At 56.9% G+C, this 18,390-nt stretch overlaps 1 protein-coding gene across 1 annotated transcript in view; it reads right to left on the bottom strand.

Moving 5' to 3' along the window:
* The window catches only part of Ass1 (argininosuccinate synthase 1), a 47,224-nt gene that overhangs the window by 11,878 nt on the left and 16,956 nt on the right, over positions 1-18,390 (bottom strand). Inside the window, exons 6-11 of the mRNA XM_013021427.1 lie at positions 18,254-18,328; positions 15,112-15,182; positions 14,662-14,692; positions 10,278-10,368; positions 8,057-8,141; positions 7,722-7,786 (exon numbers count right to left, since the gene is read on the bottom strand). Of these exons, the coding sequence (XP_012876881.1) occupies positions 7,722-7,786; positions 8,057-8,141; positions 10,278-10,368; positions 14,662-14,692; positions 15,112-15,182; positions 18,254-18,328 (418 nt within the window). The remainder of the gene's footprint in view (positions 1-7,721; positions 7,787-8,056; positions 8,142-10,277; positions 10,369-14,661; positions 14,693-15,111; positions 15,183-18,253; positions 18,329-18,390) is intronic.

Raw genomic sequence — 18,390 nt, 5'->3', positions numbered from 1 at the left:
TAAGGCCCTGGGTTCGATTCCTCAGCACCACATAAGCAAAAAGAAAAAAGCCGGAAGTGGCGCTGTGGCTCAAGTGGTAGAGCGCTAGCCTTGAGCTGAAGAGCTGAGGGACAGCACCCAGGCCCAGAGTTCAGGCCGCACAACCGTACCACAAACAAAAACAAAAACAAAAAAAGATGTTTAAAAAAATATATATAGCAAAAGCCGGGCACTGGTGGCTCACGCCTGTAATCCTAGATACTCTGGAGGCTGAGATCTGAGGATCACTATTCAAAGCCAGGCAGGGCAGGAAAGGCCCTAAGAGATTCTTATTTCCAAGTAACCACTCAAAAAAACTGGAAGTGGGGCTGCAGCTCAAAGCAGTAGAGCGCTAGCCTTGAGCAAAAGAGCTGAGGGACAGTGCCCAGGCCCTGAGTTCAAGCCCTACAACTGAAAAACAACAACAAACAGGAATATCTGACTGCTGGTGGCTCCCACCTGTCATCTTAGCCACTCAGGAAGCTGAGATCTAAGGACTGAGGTTCAAAGCCAGCCCTAGCAGGAAAGTGTGTGACACTTATCTCCAAATAACCAGCAAAAAGCTAGAAGTGGAGCTGTGGCTCAAGCGGCAGAGGGCCAGCTTTGAGTGAAAAAGCCATGCAAGTGTTTGAGGCGCTTAGTTCAAGCTCCAGTAGTGGTGCACACACACACACACACGCATGCACATGCACATGCACGCACGCACGCGCACACACACACACCACAGAGCTAGGGTCTGTATACCCAGCTTCACAGCAGCCCAAAGCAAATACAGCCTGGCTGTATGCTATGAGAGAGCCAGACAAACACGGTGACAGTCCCTTCCATGCAACACAATATTAACCTTCAGTCATGGAGGGGGTGGGGGAGGAGATACTGTGCTAAGTGAAATAAGCCAGGGACAGAAATCTAACTGCGCCCCCCCTCCCCTCCGTTTTTTATGAGACAAGATCTCTTTTTTTTCTCCTTCTCCACTCTCCTGCATCTGTTCTCGACCACACTAAGCCAGGAACAGGTGGCTCATCCCTGCAATCCTAGCAACTGAGGAGGCTGGGAGCTAGAGGATTGCAGTTTGAAGCCAGCCTGGCCAGATAAGACTTTGCCAGACTCCATCTCCAAAATAATCATCAGGCTCCAGCCTTTGTGAACAAGGGGTCCTGAGTTCAAACCCAAGTACCATTAAGAAACACAAACAAAAAGGTCCCCACCAACATGTCCCAATCTGTTTGCTTTGGAGGGAACTGGTTTGAACTCAGCCTTATCCTTGCTGGGCAGACCCTCCGTGACTTGCATCCTAGCCCCAGACCTCTTTGCCTGTTTTGTTTTCAGACAGGATCCCGCGCTTTGGCCTGCTCCCGAGGATCCTGCGGCCTCCATCTCCTGAGAAGGGGGATCACCACGCCCAGCAGCAGCCTCAAGCTTGTGCACCAGGCTCAAGCCCGCAGCTCCGGGCACCTCTTTGCTGCGCTGGCAGATACAGTCCACACAAATAGACTCCACACTCCAGCCCTGCAAAGCAGCTCAGAATGAAGATTTAGACAGACCAGGAGGGTGAGCAGAAGGAGAGAGTGATGGTCAGATGGGTGGGAAACCCACTGGGGGTGGGGTAGGGGTGAGCCGGAGGCGGGGCTCAAGGGGTAGAGCCCCAGGTCCTGCGCTTAATCCCCAGTCCCACAAAAAACACCACATTTAATCATTAGTAATAATAACAGCAATAAAAGCCATCGTTGATGGCCTAGGAATAGAGGATCGTTCTCAACACGGAAGTTGGGGCCGCCCCTTGAGGAGTGGGAAGTTCCTAATCATAATGGCTCCAGGACACCTCAAAAGTGACTCAACAGAGGCCCGAGCCAGTGGCTCACGCCTGCCATCCCAGATGAGATCTGAGGATCACAGCCAGCCCGGGCAGGAAAATCTGTGAGACTCATCTCCAATGAACCACCAGAAAACCTTGAGTGGAGCTGTGGCTCAAGTGGTAGAGCACCAGTCTTGAGTGAAAAAAACTCAGGGACAGTGTCCAGGCCCTGAGTTCAAGCCCCCGGGACTGGCAAGCATGCACACACACGTAACCCTCCAGTCCATTTAGAAAGACGGATGTGGAGCTGTGGGCCTGTGACTGCCCTGCCTCTAATATGTCAATAAAGGGGAGGCCCGGAGGAGTTTTCCCTTTTCTTTTATCTTTTTTCTTGTTTTTTGAGTGTTGAGCCTGGGTGCCATCCCTTAGCTTTTCCACTCAAGGCTGGTGCTCTACCAATTGAGTCATAGCTCCACTTCTAGCTTTTTGCTAGTTAATTGGAAATAAACATCTGGTGGATTTTCTTGCCCAGGCAGGCTTTGAACTATGATCCTCTGATCTCAGCCTCCAGAGTAGCTGGGACCACAGGTGTGAGCCACGGGCACACCCTGACAGAGAGCAAGCTTTCCATTCCCCAGGAAACCTGATCCCCAAAGATAAAGCAATTTCCCATCAGCCACCAAGAGCACCACACCCACAAAAGCCCGTGGTGTGTCTCTGTCCTGGCACTGACTAAGCCAGGAACTCAGTACTTACTGGGTTAGATAGAAACAGGCCTTCTAAGGATTCCTTTCTGAAAAATTCTAGAAACCTCCAAAGCGATTCTAAGTTCCTCTGAGTCCGCCTGGAAAAGTTAGGGTCTGGATGCATAACCGTGAATGTGAGACATACAAACACCCACAGTTCAAGATGGAGCCACACCGTGCTGAAGGTGCCCAGTCCTACACAAGCCCCCAGGGACACAAAGCGGGCACCTTTAGGAGCAGAGGGCAGCCAGGGGCTGGGCAGCCAGGCCGGGCCAGTGCTCAGCGCACAGAAGGTCCCAGAGCTACAAATCCCAGCTGTACAACTAATATTTCTGCTCCTATCTTGGAAGGTGTTAAAAGTTAATGGCGACGGATCAAAAGGCTTGTTTGCAGGTTGTTGCTGTGTGTGTGCATGCGTACATTCTAAAGGCCTTTGCTCTCTCCACAGGGGTGGGGGGGGAGGTTTCAGATGATTTCTGTGTATTTCTTCTAGAAAAAAAAATGACTTAAAAAAAATCAGTGACAGAAACCTGATGCTAAAAGACTGTGGATTTGGGGCTTTTGACAGTGGCACACAAACAACTGAGCGGGAGAGGGAAATGACAGCCAGCCTCGCACTGCCCGGAACAGACAACAGGCATCTTCGAGTGACACGCACAGCAGTGCCAAGCGTCTATTTTCATCTCTTCGTGTTTACAGGGAAGACAGGGGTGTCAGCAGCCCTCTGCAGAGCGACTTCAATCACGCCCTAATTACTGCCGAGAAGGTGGAGGGGGTAGAGCATGGGGAAGGAGGACCGAGACTCGGGGTGATGGGGAGAGCGGACCCAGGACCGCAGCTGTGGCTTCCGTCCCCACCTGTTCCCGAAGCCGCAGGTCGGCCTGTGTGGTACAATTTGGCTGAAGCAGAGGCAGCCGGGACCTAGGTGGGGGTCTAGGGCACTGGACCACTGGACCAGAGGCTGTGCTATCCTGAGACTGGGGTTTATTTAGAAAGGCTGATGGGGCGGGGGGGGGGGGGAGAGGTTGGCTGCAGCCCAGTGGTTCCCCTCTTGGGTACCAGGGCCATGGCTGGAGGTGGTTGCCATGGTGATGGAGGCAAATCCCGTGGGACTCTAGCCATCCCAGTGGTGCCTAGGCAAATGGGTCCTGGGAATCAGGGCAGCATCTGTAAGGCTTGGCCGCTCCAGGTTTCCAGGGATGGGGAACCCGTCACCCCAGCCTCCTTCCCGCCCTCCACTCTCTGGGGGAGGACGGGCGGGGTAGGGAGGGCGTGGAATTCTGCACCCCGCATCCCACTTATCTAGAGAGCAGAAGAGCAAGGGAGAGGAGTGGGAGAGGGAACACGGGAAGACGGGGAAGAGGAGAGAGCAGAGCTGGAGGGAGCAGAGGAAAGCGAGGAGCCGGCAGAGGGGAGGAAGAGAGGCACAGAGGGAGGGCAGGGGTGAGGGCAGGGAGGGCAGGGCTGGAGGAGAGGAGAAGGTGAGCTGAAGGGCGAGGGAAGCTCCTTCCCGGCCTCCCTCTTGCCAGTCCCCTCCTCCCCACTGATTCATTTACTTCACTTAATTAGCCCCCCTCCAGAGTTAAAAAGATAATGTGATAACGACCTGTGAACAGCCCAAGTGCGAAGCCTGCTGCGGCCTGCCAGCTCCACCTCCCCAGCCTTGCCCTTGACCCGCAGCCCCTTCCCACGCTCAGCTCAGGCGCAAGCAGCGGACCAGGCCACCCAGGCCCCAGGCCTGGAGCTGCCCACTGCCCTCCTCTCCTGCTCCACCCCCAGGAAAGCAGCAACAAGCCCTTAACGAGTCTCAATTACAAGCTTTGTAAAATCAATACCAATGACATTTTTCCCTTGCACTCCAATGTAGGGACAATGGTGGCTGGCTCTGCCCTCCATGTAATTGCTGATTAACAGCTTCTCCCATTACCTTACGTTTCGTAAACACCTCCTCCTCTTCCTCCCCCTCCTCCTCCTCCTCCTCCTCCCCCTCCTGGTGAGAAAGGGTATACAGCGCCCTGATTTATTCTCTCTCCTCTTCCTTTACATGGAATATCACCCTAAAGTTATCTAGCAAGAAAATAAGCAAGCTAGAGAACTTTCTGGAGCACAATGATGACAGCTCACTCTGGACCTACCGTCCTTTGAAGGATAGCAGTTCAGAGAGGGAAAACAACCTGCCTAAGAACACACAGCAATACAACACTCAAATGAAATCTCACGATTTCAGGGTTGGCCCCTCATACACACACTGCCTCGGCAGAACAGAGGTGCCCTCATTCTTTTGTGGGTGACCAAGAGTCAAAGGAGGTTGGGACAGATCTCCCAGCTCTGGGATTCGAGGTTCCACATGAGTATCCGGATAAAGGGAGCAGCTATCATCCGGACACACCACCGTGGCAGTCAAGGCTCAGGGAGAAGCCGCTTTCCAGACTGTGGTAGAGCACAGTCGGGACTCATGCCAGGGGACCCGTGGTCCACTTCTGGGTCTCCAGGAGGCTCAGTGCCTGCCAGGCCCAAACCACCACTCAGCATGGCAGCCCCAACCTCCAGCCCTTCCAGACCCTGCAGGAATGCGCCTCCTCCTTCCTCCTCCCACATCACCCCTCTACCGCCACCCCTGCCGAGCTTAGCCCAGACCACCCGTCCAGGCCTTCACCCAGATGGCCTGCAGGTGGCTCACACCTGTCATCCCAGCTACTCAGGAGGCTGCGATCCGAGGATCACAGTTCAAAGCCAGCCCAGGCAGGAAAGTCTGTGAAACTCTCTATCTCTAATGAACTACTAAAAAGCCAGAAGTAGAGCTGTGGCTCAAGTAGAGCATCAGCCTTGAGTACAGAAGCTCAGGGACAGTGCCCAGATCCTGAGTCCAAGCCCCTGACCTGGTGTACAAGCGTGTGTGTGTGCATGCGTGCGCTCGCGTGCACACACACACACACACACACACGCACACACGCACGCGCGCACCAAAAAAAGATCTCCTTCAGCTTAGTTTTGTGTCTTTGCCTGGCATGATGACAGAGTGACCCCAGGCCAGCCATTCCCAAGTAAGGGAAGCCGACATCACCACAGAGAACCATCCCCATCGACTGGCGATGCCTGCCAACAGCACTGACTGAACTGCATCTGGAGTCAGCAGGACAGTGCTACAATCAACCAGTAATGTCTGCCATGGGCACGGCATCCTACAGTGCCAGGTGCTGGGCACTTCTGGGTTGTACTGGCCTTCTGGAAGCCCCAGGCTGCCTTGTGCTCACACAGCATCTCATGGGAACTGGCCACCATCAACGGGCCACCGTTATCAAAGCGTGGGCTCAACCCAGAGCCCAAGTTGTGAAGTCTCTTCTCCATACTACTCTTTGTCCTGCCACTGAGGTGACTTGGGGAGAGTCTGCCGCTCCAGGAAATGCCACCTCCCACCCAAGCCTCCCGCAGCCCTGCCTCTGTGCAGGGAGTCCTCTGAAGAGCTCCCAAGGGTCCAGGGAGACAAAGGGGCATTTAATCAGATATTCAATAGGTCAGAGACAAAGGTAAGCCCGGGTGAAAAGGAACAGCTAATTAGTGACATTGTTCTTGGCAAGGCCTTCCCAAGAGTGTTTCAATTAGGCGATTTCTCAGGAATAACAGCAGAGGAGAGGAAGAGAAAAAAGAAAAGATTAGGGAAAGAGGCAAAGTGGCTTGCCTGTCTCTTGTCCACCCACCCTCCCAGACAACTCAACAGAATGAGCCGCCACCTAGCCAGATGCTTGGGGAAACTGAGGCCACAGACGACAAGGCTATGGCCATCCTGCGAGGCAGTGAAATGTCCAGAAGGAGGAAGGCGCAGCACTGTTCTGGGCCCGAGATTCTTTGCCTGTGTTGTCTTTTCAAATCTACCCAAGCGACCTCCAAAGCAGGGGCCCTGGCCACAGCATCAACTTCTAAAAAGTCAAAGGCTCACTGGGCACAGTGGCTCACTCCTGTAATCACAGATACTCAGGAAGTTCCAATCTGAGGACTGAGGTTCAGTCAGCCTGGGCAGGAAAAGTCCATGAGACTCTTATCTCCAAGGAACCAGCAAAAAGCCAGAAGTGGAGATAGAGCTCTCAAGTAGCAGAACACCAGAAAGTAAAAGCTCAGGGACACTGCCCAGGACCAGAGTTCAAACCCCATTACAAGCTCAAAGGAGATTCAGGTGCCCACTGGGCACATCTATAATCCTCGCTACTCAGGAGCCATCTAAGACAGAAAAGTCTGTGAGATGCCATCTCTAAACAACCCAGAAAAGGCAGGGCAGGAAGTGTTTGAGGGCCAGCGGGGGAAGCAAGCCCAGCAAATGTGAGGCCCTGAGTTCAAAGCCAAGTGCTGGGGGAAAAAACAGTCAGGTCCCCAATTTAGGGGCTTGAACTTTTGAAACCATACCTCTCCCTCTTACAAGTTTCCCCCAAATAATATAGCGTTGTTTTGTCACCAACAGGCCCTGAAGCCTCCGTGACGAGATGGGGAAACCGAGTCCCAGAGGAGGGTGAGACCCATGAAACGGCAAAAGACTGACAAATGGAGTCCCTGGGTCCAAGGAGTCAGAGGAAGCAGAGGCTGTCTCCTGAGGACCGGCCCCCCTCCCCCTCCCTGCCTCCAGGACTCAGCTGAAAGCCGGACCCAGGCCAGCAGCCTGGACGCCACACCAAGCACGCACCCACGAAGTCCTCAAACTAAGGCAGAGCCTGGCACCCACGAAGTCCTCAAACTAAGGCAGAGCCTGGTCTTGGGGGCCGTGGCCCATCCTGCTGTGCACAGCTCACAGCGCCCCCCACTGGCAGCTTCCCCACCTGCGGGCAGCCTGTCATGCACGAGCAGCTTTAATGACCACGAAATCGGCCTGGCACGCTCCGCCTCCAAACCAGGCCAGCCTGTCCATGACACAAGACAGCCTGACCCCAGGCCGGGCCCCGGCCTCCACTCTCCCGAGCCTCCCTCGGGCCTTCCGGGAGCCCTCCCACAGCTGCTCTTGGAAGTCCCTCCCGAGTCAGTGGCAGAAGCCCCTGCCCCTCGCTGGGGAGACACTGTGGCTGTGTGGGGGTGAAAGGCCTCCCCTAAGGACACCCGGTAGCCACTTCCACGCAGGATGCTGGTTCTGGGGGGAGGGGGGGCCAGGGTCCCAGGGTGCCCGGGCATGGTCCACTCACCTCGGGATTTCATCCCGATGAAGCGATTCTCCACGATGTCAATGCGGCCCACGCCGTGCTTGCCCCTGAGGGAGCAAACACAACCTGAGTTTAGGCTCAAGGGGGTCAGAGGTCACCCAAGGAGCTGGCCTTCGGGGCTTTCTCAGCTGGGTTACCTGGTCACTCAGATACAACACTGAATTGTTCTGTCCCAGGCCCGCCAGTCCCAGCCTGGCCAATCCTGGGGGGGGGGGGAGACCCTGGATGGGGCTATGGGAACTGTCCCAGCAGCCCGTCACTGGGGACCCTGGGGAGGGGGGTGTGGGGGTGAGGCCTGGTGGGCTTCGGGGACTCACGCGACTTCATTCAGGTACAGGAAGAGCTCCAAGGAGGTCTGGCGCGTGGTGCCATCCTTGACATTGGTCACCTTCACGGGGACTCCTGGGGTGGAAGAGAGGCTATGGGCCGGCGCTGAGCCCCCCTCCCCTCGGCCGCCACGCCTTAAATAGATGTGACAGATATGGAGTACAAGCGACTCCTTCAAAGCCTGCAGGTTGAGGCCCGCTGGGGAGGGGCAGTGGGGGGTGGGGACAAGCCCCCCCGGAATGAGAAGGAAAATGCAATAAAAAAAATGCTCTCCCCTCCCTCTCCTCCCCCCCCTCCGGTTCTCTGTGCCCCCTTTCGCATTTAGGGTCTGTGAAATTGGAACCAGGCCCTGAACTAATTGAATTTCACGCTCGGCCATTGTCTTAGCAGAGCCTACCTTCTGTCCCACCAGCTACCCGGGGCCTGCGCACTGAGCACACACGCACACACAGCCCTCCCCCCACCCCGGCCTCCGCTGCTCCGTTTGTCAGGTGGACCCCTGAACCCTGATCCTGTACCCCAGACCCCCACATAGCCGTCTGATTGATGGAGTGAGCCGGTGCCTGCTTTGGCAGGCAAGACATCCATGAATTCTGAGAAGTGGGGTCTGGGGTGGCAGGAGTGCAGAAGGAGGCAGCCCCGCGGCTCAGCGCAGCCGGGACGGGGGGGGGGCAGCAGGAGGGGGGGCAGTGGGTGGGTTCAGGGTTGACTTTGAATAGCAAGGGGCACTTTCTCGAGCGGTGTGAAATGAGCAATAAATGTATTAGGACACTAACAAGAGAGCCGTAACAGTGTCAAAGGAAAGCTGTTCAAAGTTGTCCGCTAATCCCCCACCCATCTGCCCAGCTCATTACCATGTCGCCAGCCATCGGGTGCCAATCAGGCCTCAATAGCGGCTTTGGAGTCTTTATTAGCCAGGCGCCTCTTGGAGGCCTGCGCTCAGGGCGCTGACAGCCCCGCCAGTCTTAACCCCCATTGCCAGGGGTTTTATAACTTGGTTGTAAATTGCTATTAAATGTAAGTCTGCCCAATAATGAACCTTAAGCTCCTCTCTCCACCGCCCTCCCCGCCTCCGCCTCTTGCCTCGCCCTTTCTCTCCCTCCCTGCTCCTATTATGGGACTCCGCTGGGGCCTTGGAAGGGGTCTGTCCGGGGGAAGATGGGGGCATTGTTGAGGCTGCTGCTGGCCAAAGCCTCTTAGCCTTTAAAATAGTTAATAATTAGATTAAAACTTCAAATAAATTAACTAGACAGTGAACGGGATCGGGGGGAGGGGCTCCTCTCACCCCCACCCCTGTTTTCTCTGCCCCCCACCCCCCAGTCCACTGTCGCTGCTCTGATTCTCTTGGAACGGCCACCAGCTCGGGCACACACTGGGCCTGGACCCAGCTGCGTCGGGGACCGGGGCCTCCTGACGCTCCACTGGTCCCAGGGCGGGGGCGGGGGTAACTCAAGGGTTGGCACAGCTGCATGAGGCACGGAGGTACCCACTGGTGAGCCAGGCTCTTGGCAGAGGCTTGTAACAGGTGGGCCATTAAATCCTAACAGTGCCATGCTGGGCACCTGCAGCTTGGTGGCTTGGCAGGCCAGTGTACCTGAGGCCCAGGGGGCGGGTAAAGGTCATGCTCCCTACCCCCGCCCCCACCTCCTCATCCTCCGGATCTGAGGTAGCCTGGGGAGACTGAGGCTCAGAGCCCTCCCCTCCCGCTCTATGCTCCCCGAACCCCGCTTGGTGAACAGAGTGAGCGAGGTGGGGTACCCCTCACCTCTACTTGCTTTTCCTAGCGGCTGCCTGGTGCCACCTCCTCCGGGAAGCCTCCCTGACCTCCTCTTTGCACCCCAAGCTCACTCTCTCTCTGTCCTCTCCTTTCTCCAGTGGGCAGAGATGCCCGCTGTAGCCAGCGGGAGGCCGGGCACCCAGGCCAGGCCCGTGGATCGGAGGGAAGGTGAGGACCGGGGAGCTGAGCTCTTCCGCTGCAGGATGGAGACAGAAGGGGCCCCTTGCCAGGCACTTGGGGCTCACACCTGTAGTGCTGGCTGCTCAGGAGGTGGAGATCATCTCAGGACCAAAGCTCAGAGCCGGTGTGGGCAGAAAAGTCCAGGAGATTCTTATCTCCAATTAACCAGCAAAAAATAACACCAAGCAAGAGCCTGAGGCCTTGAGTTCGAGCCCCATCACCGGCATCAAAACTACCCAGGGGAGAGGGTGTACCTTTCTTGAATTCGATCTCAAGAACGTCTGGACTGTTGGGGGCGGTCGCAGGGTCCTGGGTCTTTGTGTAGAGGCCGGCAGGTGCTTGGTTCTGGAAAGGGAAAGGGGTTGGGGGGGGGGTGTCTGAGACCAAGCCAAGGAACCCCGATGCCTTTATGCCTGTCCCCCCTCCACACCTTCAGGCCGGTGTCTATGCATTTGGCACCCCTCCCCAGCTCCCCAGCTAGCCCCACAGTCCACGGCCGCGGGGTGGGGGGGAACCCTAGGAAACAAAAGACTCAAGAAATCAGACAATTTTCCTCTCAAGTTGATCTCATCTTTTTCTTTGCCGCCCCCACAGCTGGAGGTGGAATAGCAGGAGAGAGACAAGTCAGGCAGGAAAAAGTGTGACTTGGGAGCACGGGGTGGCGGCGGCATTGCGCCGGCTTCCTGCACGCTCCTGCCGCACGCCGGGAATTGGGGTTTATTCTGCACTGACCGCAAAGCTAATGACTGCGCATGACCCCAGCAGGTGCAGCCGCGCGCCGAGCCGTCCCTGGGGTCCCGAGGTTAATACTCACAGGGAGAAAAGAGAAGAGCAAAGCAAAAACCCATTTGAAAACACATCAACCTTTATGTATATTTCCTCTCGGGCGTGCTGGAAAATGGGTCTCTTGTGTTCACGTGGGGGCGGAGGCTGCCCCGACTGTCTCAAAATTCCCTCCTGCCTGGGGGGGGGCAGCACCCCCCCCTCCCCTGAGAGGCTGCAGCTTGGAGCCTTGTTGCTCACTGTGGAGCTGGGGGGGGGGTCTCCCTGAGCCCCTCCCGTGGGTGCCCCACGCCCAGCTGCTGTCCACCTGCCAATGTCCTGCCAACCACGGCCTTCCCTTTCGGAAGCTTGCAGGCAGTCACGCCCCGTCTACCTGCACTGGCTTCTGGGATCTGATCAGAGGACACATATGGCTGGTGTGATGTGAGCCAGGATGGACAGAGTCCCAATGGCCACCAACTGCGGGGGTCTGAGCAAGCCGCCGTCACCTCCGGGACCCTTGGTTTCCTCATCAGTAAACAGGAAACTGTCTTACAGGTGAAGTAAACTGGCTGAGCACTGACTGGGGTGGCTCAGGCCTGTAATCCTAGCTACTCAGGACGCTGAGATCTGAGGATCAAGGCTTGAGGCCGACCTGGGCAGGAAAGGCTGTAAGACTCTTATTTCTAATTAACCAGCAAAAAATGCTGGAAATGGAGAGGTGGCTCAAATGGTAAAGTACCAGCCTTGAGTGAAAAAATCAGATGGCTGCAAGGTCCTGAATTCAAGTCTTACTGGCAGCAGATATGCAGACGCACATAGACACACACAAGGCAGACTGCTGCTGGATGTCCAAATGCACCAGACCCTCAGCAAGGCCAGTTGACATCATGGGTGGGAGCGAAGCTGGTGGTGGGCACTGGCCTGCCCCTGCCCCCAGACGACACATGTCCTAAGAATCCTAAGGGGCCTATGATGCAAGCTGTGACCCCCAAGTGCTGTGTGGGGGCTTCCATGTGTGTGTCAGAAATAAGATCCTGAAGACAGACTGAGGAGCTGGGAAGGTGGCTCAGTGGTAGAGTGCTTGCCTTGCATGCATGAGGCCCTGGGTTCAATTCCTCAGTACCACATACACAGAAAAAGCCAGAAGTGGTGCTGTGGCTCAAGTGGAAGAGTGCTCGCCTTGAGCTGAGAGCTCAGGGACAGCGCCCAGGCCCAGAGTTCAAGCCCCACGACCACCACCAACACAAAAGACAGACCCAGGGAGGCCCAGGGAGGGGTCCTCAGCCTGAGGTTTCCAAAGCCCAGAGAAGTAGCATGCCCGAACCCCACCCCGGAGCCTGCCTCGCCCTTCCCTCCCTGGCTGCCAGGGAGACCGGACTGAGAAGCCGTGGAGGCCTGCACCACAGGGCAGGGAGACGCCTGGCCCCCGCTGGCTCCCGCTGGCCCCCGCTGGCCCCCACTGGCCTCCCGGCCTCTGCCTGAGCCCAGTCTCGCGTCCGGCCTGCCCAGGACGCACGGTGCAGTCACAGCGCTGTCCTCCGCTCCTGCCGCCACCCACACTCGGCCTGGACCTGCGTGCGGCTGGTTGCAGTTTGCTGCATTGTCACTTTGTCCCACACTCCTCTGAAGCAGAAGAGGGCACCCCTGGCATTTGGAAGGAAGATCTACCCAACTCCATGCCAAAGTTGGAGGCAGGCTAGCTATTGGCACTGATTACATAAAATAACCAAATAGAAATATAAAGGACATTTGCTTTGCATTCTGAGGCTGCCAGGCCCACTTGCTTGCCTGCCTTCCTCTCCCTCCCCTAAAAGCCCAGTTCAAATGACAAATAGTTGTCCCTGAGTATCAGTTCGGTGTCCACGCCAGCAGCAGGACTCACTTCCAATGTCATGGGGGGCAGGGAGGGGAGAAGGGGATGGGGGGAGAGAAAGAGTGAAGAAAGAGGGAGAGAATGGGGGGGTGGAGGGGAGGGCAAAAGAAAGCACAGAACAGGGTCCAAGAAGGAGAAATTGGAAGCAAATGGACCATGAACTGAGCCCTGATGTACAAGGCATGATCAATGTTGAAAATGGTTTATTCATCCATCAGCTATGGCGGCCGGCAGCTGAATGAACTCTTTCACCGTGGGCCGTATGAAGTTAAAGCAAGTAAATTTCTATCTTTCTTCGCATTAGCTGCCTCATTGCCCTTCAATCAGCTCTCATGGAGGCAGAAAATGGCTCAGCCATCTGCCTCGGTCCCTCCCTTCTGCAAGGCTCGGGTCTCTGGGCCTTTTTTGGGGAGAGGGGGAAGGGCACTGCTTCCCCGAAGCTCTCTGGGGGGCCCAGGCCACAGGCCAGCCGGAGAGCCACAACATGGGTCCTGGAATTTAGTGCCCCTGCACATCTTCCTGAGAGAGAGCCCATGGCCGGACAAGCACACGGAACAGGGCGGAGGGCTGAGGAGCCAGGTGGGGAATGGGGGTCTCAGGGACCAGTACTGACTGCGTAGACACAGTACTTACTGAGCCACCCAACCCTGGCCTGAGAGGACTGGGACCCGAAGTGACAAGGTAATGGAGGTGGGCGCTGGTGGCTCCCGCCTGTCATCCTAGCACTCAGAGATCTGAGGATCACGGTTCAAAGCCAGCTAGGACAGAAAAAGTCCATGAGATTCATAACTCCAAACATGACCAATGTGACTCACGCGGTAGAGCACCAGTGTGGAACCAAGGGGCAAGCAAGAGAGGCCCTGAGTTCAAACCCCGGTGGCATCTCCCTCCCCCCAACACACAGGTGAGTAGGAACAAGTCTCAGTCCCTCAGCTGTCTGTAGGGTGATTTTCCCTTTGATGAGGAAGAGGGCACAGGGGAGGGGGAGAGGGAGAGAGAAGGAGGGAGAGAGAAAGGGGGAGAGAGAAGGAGAGAGAGGTAGGAATGTTTTCCCAGCATGCTTGGGGCCAGCGGGACACCCTGCCTGGAAGCCTCCTCGCCCCCCCCCTCGCCCCCCTCGGCGTGACTGACTGGCTAATGAGAGGTGGCTGCCCGAGTGTCGTGGGGTCAGCAGAGCATAAACTGGAAAAACCTGTGGCCGCAGGTAGCCGTCCTGGGGTGAGCGGGCGCAGAGGGGGCTGTGGCGGTGGGGAGGGGTACCACAGGGGCCAAGGGCCTGGGCCCTGCAGTTGGGAGTTCTAACTTTGGGCCTCAGTTTCCCCATCCACGATCCACAGCCAGGCGTAGGGCCGGTGGTCTCTAGCGCGGCCTCATGAGGGGCCTGGTGCTGCTGGGGGGGGGTACATCAAGGGGTGCCATTCTGGGCCCCAGCTGAGCTCTGGCCCTCCCCCTCCTCACCCCCTGCCCACTGCCTCCTCCCCTCCAGCTGCCTCCAGGCCCAGCTGCCTCAGTTGCACCACAAACACCATCTCCCCCAACATGAGCCCTCCCCACCAGAAACAGCTGCTGTGCTCAACCTCACCCTGCCCACCCCACTTCTCCAGGCAACTAGGGGGAGACACAAAGACTCCCCCCTCCCCAGGGAACCCGAAACTCCACAAGGCGGGAGCTGGGTGGCCCCAAGGCAGCCTGGCTGGGCTGTGGCCACAGGCCTGGCCTCCCACCAGCGGCTCATCTGCCTAATTACTTCTTCATTGTCTCGTAATCACACACACACTCCCTCTCGGCTCTGAAATATTTCCTTTCCCCATTCATCCCACAGCAATTAGGAGAGAACTGCGAGGGGCAGCTTCAACTGCAGACCCGAGACAGGCAAGGGGCGGGTGCGGGCATGGCGCAGCCCCCCCAGCCCCCAGCTTCAAAGCAGTCAACAAACACATCCGCTGGCATTGTCCTGCGTGACATCCCTCCCCCCATCCCCGCAGGAGAAGTGGGGTTACCTTGGGGTTCTCCAGGATCCCAGCTTCGTAGCTGTGGGTAAAAGAAGATGGGGTGAACAGGGGAGAACCATTTCCATTCATACCCCACCACTCCCAAGGTGCGCACAAGTCTGGGTTATTCTTTCCTCTGTCAAAGCACCTGCTGGCCAATGCTGCCTGGAAGGTTCCAGAAAGACCCAGGATCCTTTCCCCCTCCCCGCTACCTCTGTGCACAAGACTAGTCTCAGGACTGCACACAAGGGGGCGCCTGCTTCCGGCAGCTTCCTCATCCTGAGACCGGGCGGGGCCGCCCCCTCAGAGCTCTGCCAGACCCGCAAGGGGGCGTCTGCTGAGACTTAGCTAACTGCGGGCTCTGCAGGGGCTGGGGTCCCTGCCGCCAGCCTCCTGGAGGTCGCTGGACAGGGGGGGCTCAAGGTCAGACTCAGGGCGGTGGGCCGGGCTCCCTCCTACCTGATATGCATGAGGTTCTCGTCCATGCTCCACGGGCTCTTGGGGGTGACTGGGATGGGGATTCCATGTTGCTGCAGGTGAGACAAGGGGTCATCACATACTTGACCTCCAGACCCCGTTCAACCCCCTTCCGGGCTGCGGGGGCCAGGGTGGGGGGCAGGGGGAAGGACCCCACTACCTCACGCCTGTAATCCTAGCTGCTTAGGAGGCTGAGATCTGAGGATCACGGTTGGAAACCAGCCAGGGTAGGAAAGTCCATGAGACTCTTCAATTAACCACCAAAAAGCCAGAAGTGGAACTGTGGCTCAAGTGGTAGAGCACCAGCCTTGAGCACTAACGGCGCAGGGGCAGAGCCCAGGCCCTGCGTCCTGTGGACAGTGTGGCTCTCAGCAGGGCTCGGCCCGCGCCCGTGGCCTCCTCCCCTGGGAGCTGCAGTTCGTCCTTCATCACTGTCGGGAAATTAAATGAGGCTGAGCAGAGCAGAAAGGGGGGCAAAGCCTTGGGGTTTCCTGGGTGGACGGAGTGGTACACGGAGCCCCAGGTGGAGAAGGGAAGCCGGATCCACTGCAGACCTTCCATGCTCCCTTCCACAGACAACAGTGCTCCTCGTTCCCAGACTACTCAATGTGGGGGGCATGTGCTCCCCCAAAGTCGCCCAGGTTGATGTACAGTCTCTCTCTACCTTCAGATGTGGGGCTCAGGATCCCAGACGGGACGGGGCTGCTGGGCTCCTGGGAGGCTTTGCTGGGGTATCACAGAAGGAGGCGAGGAAGAAGGGAAATGCAGGAGAGATGGCCACCACTCAAGAGACACCCAAACGTCTGCTTTGTGTCCTCTAGTTTCTGTGTTTTGGCCTTTCTGTGTCCTAAAATCTCTCAACCAACCCACACTCAAATTCTTTTTTTTTTTTTTTTTACACTCAAATTCTTAGGACAACGTAGAGTGGAAGGTCTTAGTAGTTCAAACCTGTAATCCGAGCTACTCAGGAGACTAAGATCTTGAGGATCAAGGTTGGAGACCAGCCTGGGCAGAAAAATTCACTAGACTTTCTCTAGTTGCCCGGCCAAAAGTCTGGCTAGAGGCATGGCTCAGGCAGTAGAGTACTAGCCAAGCAAGCAAGTCAAGCAAACACAAGAACCTGTGGTACTGAGGTTTGAACTCAGTACCACAAAGCCCTTCTCTGTGGGGCAGGCAGCCAGTTTCCCAGGGACCCTCCCTGGACTCTGACATCATTTTTATTTTTCAAGCCAGCTGTAGCAGCGATGGTGAGGATGGGGTGGGTTCTGAGGGTCTTGGCCTTGGACATAGGCTCTGAAGGGAGACAGAAACAGGGAGGGAGGGTTTTGTGTGTTTGTGTGTGTGTGTGTGTGTGTGTGTGTGTGTGCGCGCGTGCGCACGCATACCCACACTAGTACTGTACTGGGCTTGAACTCAGGGCCTGGGTGCTGTCCCTGAGCTTTCTGGCTCAAGGCTTTACCACTTGATCCACAGCTCCACTTCTGGCTTTTTGGTGATTAACCAGAGATGACTTTCCTACCCTGGGCTGGCTTCAAATGGTGATCCTTAGATCTCAGTCTCCTGAGCAGCTGGGATTACAGGTGTGAGCTGTGGTGCTGGCTCTGAGACTCCAGCTAGTTGGAATCAGATTTTTTTAGGTCAAAACTCCATTGATTTTTCTCTCATCTGTCTCAGATACTGCTTGCCTATGAATTTTGGACCAAGTCTGACAGCTGCTCAGATATTCTGGTCATTTCCAGCGTGACTCTAGCTTCCTTCTAGAATGTGCTCAGATTCCCCACTGCTCAATCCCAAATCCCAGACCTCAGAAAGAAAAGGGGAGGGGTGTGGGAGGATGGGACAAAGAGGGGGGTATACACATCCTTCCCTATTCCAAAGGTTATAGGGGGTAAAAGGCAGATCAAGGAACCCCCACCTACCCATACCAAAAAAGGCAGGGCTCCTAAACCCCATCTTTACAGGGGGCTGGGGAGGCCCTTTCTCTTTGGGGGTCTCCTGCCCCGAGGAGAATGAGGGCAGGGGAGGAGGGGGTGCCTTGCTGGCACCCATTATTCTTCAAGATAAGACATGGCTTCCTATATTCTATCTTCAAGGAGGTGGGGGGGAGCGCGGCCGGCCTGCGCTTCTGTAATCGCACTACTTGACAATTTGTTTGGTAACATATGGGTCTGCGCATGTAAACTCCTCTCTTAATAATAAAACAACAGATGGTGGAGGAGGGCCTTCCTGAGTGAGCGCCCGAGCTTAATGGGCCGCTGGGGAGCCGGGCAGGGGCAGGGGAGCGGGGCAGAGCCGGGGAGCGGGGCAGGGGAGCCGGGCAGGGGCAGGGGAGAGGCAGGGGCAGGGGGCCGGGGAGCCGGACAGGGGCAGGGGAGCCGGAGAGCCGGACAGGGCGGCATCCCTGCGCATCCCGCCCGACCCCGAGGCACCTTGGCTCCCGCATGCAAGTGCACAGCCCCGCAGCCCCATGATTGCTATTTAAAACCCTGGGCAATTTTCCGGTGCGTGCGCTTTTTGGGCTTTTCGGGCTTTTCTGGCGTCTGATTGATTGAGGCTGCTTGTCAAATGCTGCCATGAAGTCGCTAAAAAGAAAGGTGCCCAGGAGCGGCTAAGGGTCCTCACAGGAAGCTCTTAATATGTTTTATTGCAACTTGTACTTCAAAAAAAAAAGGCTGGCTTCACAAAGGCTTTGTCCGTCTCTGCCCCCCCAGAATGCCTACTGTCCCCACCCCAAAGGAAGCACAGCACACAAGCAGCCACGGAAACGGATGGGAGAGAAGGACTCTCGCTCCCTCCCGCCCCCAGGAGCCCGCGCTGGCCCGGCAGTGAAGCAGGGTCCCCTCCCAGGAGCCCGCAGTGAAGCAGGGTCCCCTCCCAGGAGCCCGCAGTGAAGCAGGGTCCCCTCCCCTGGAGGTCGCAGTGAAGCAGGGTCCCCTCCCCTGGAGGTCGGCGCTCGGTGCCCTCCTCCCCTGAGACGCCCCACTCAGGAAACGCACAGACAGATGGCCACGCTCCCGTGGGGCCGGAGGCCCAGCCTGCACCCCACCCCACGGGGTGAGCGTTGGCCCGGCAGGGATGGGTGGGGAGGGCTGCAGGGTAGAGGCAGGGAGGCAGGAGTCCGTACCTTTGCATACTCCATCAGGTCGTTGCGGCCCTTGAAGCGGTTGTAGAACTCCGGCATCCTCCAGGGAGCGATCACCTGCACAGGGGACAGGGGTCAGGGCCTCGGCTGTGTGTGTGTGTGTGTGTGTGTGTGTGTGT

Source organism: Dipodomys ordii, unplaced genomic scaffold (assembly GCF_000151885.1).
Source record: "Dipodomys ordii isolate 6190 unplaced genomic scaffold, Dord_2.0 Scaffold55, whole genome shotgun sequence".
Taxonomy (NCBI): Eukaryota; Metazoa; Chordata; class Mammalia; order Rodentia; family Heteromyidae; genus Dipodomys; species Dipodomys ordii.
This window is presented reverse-complemented; position numbering and strand designations above follow the sequence as displayed.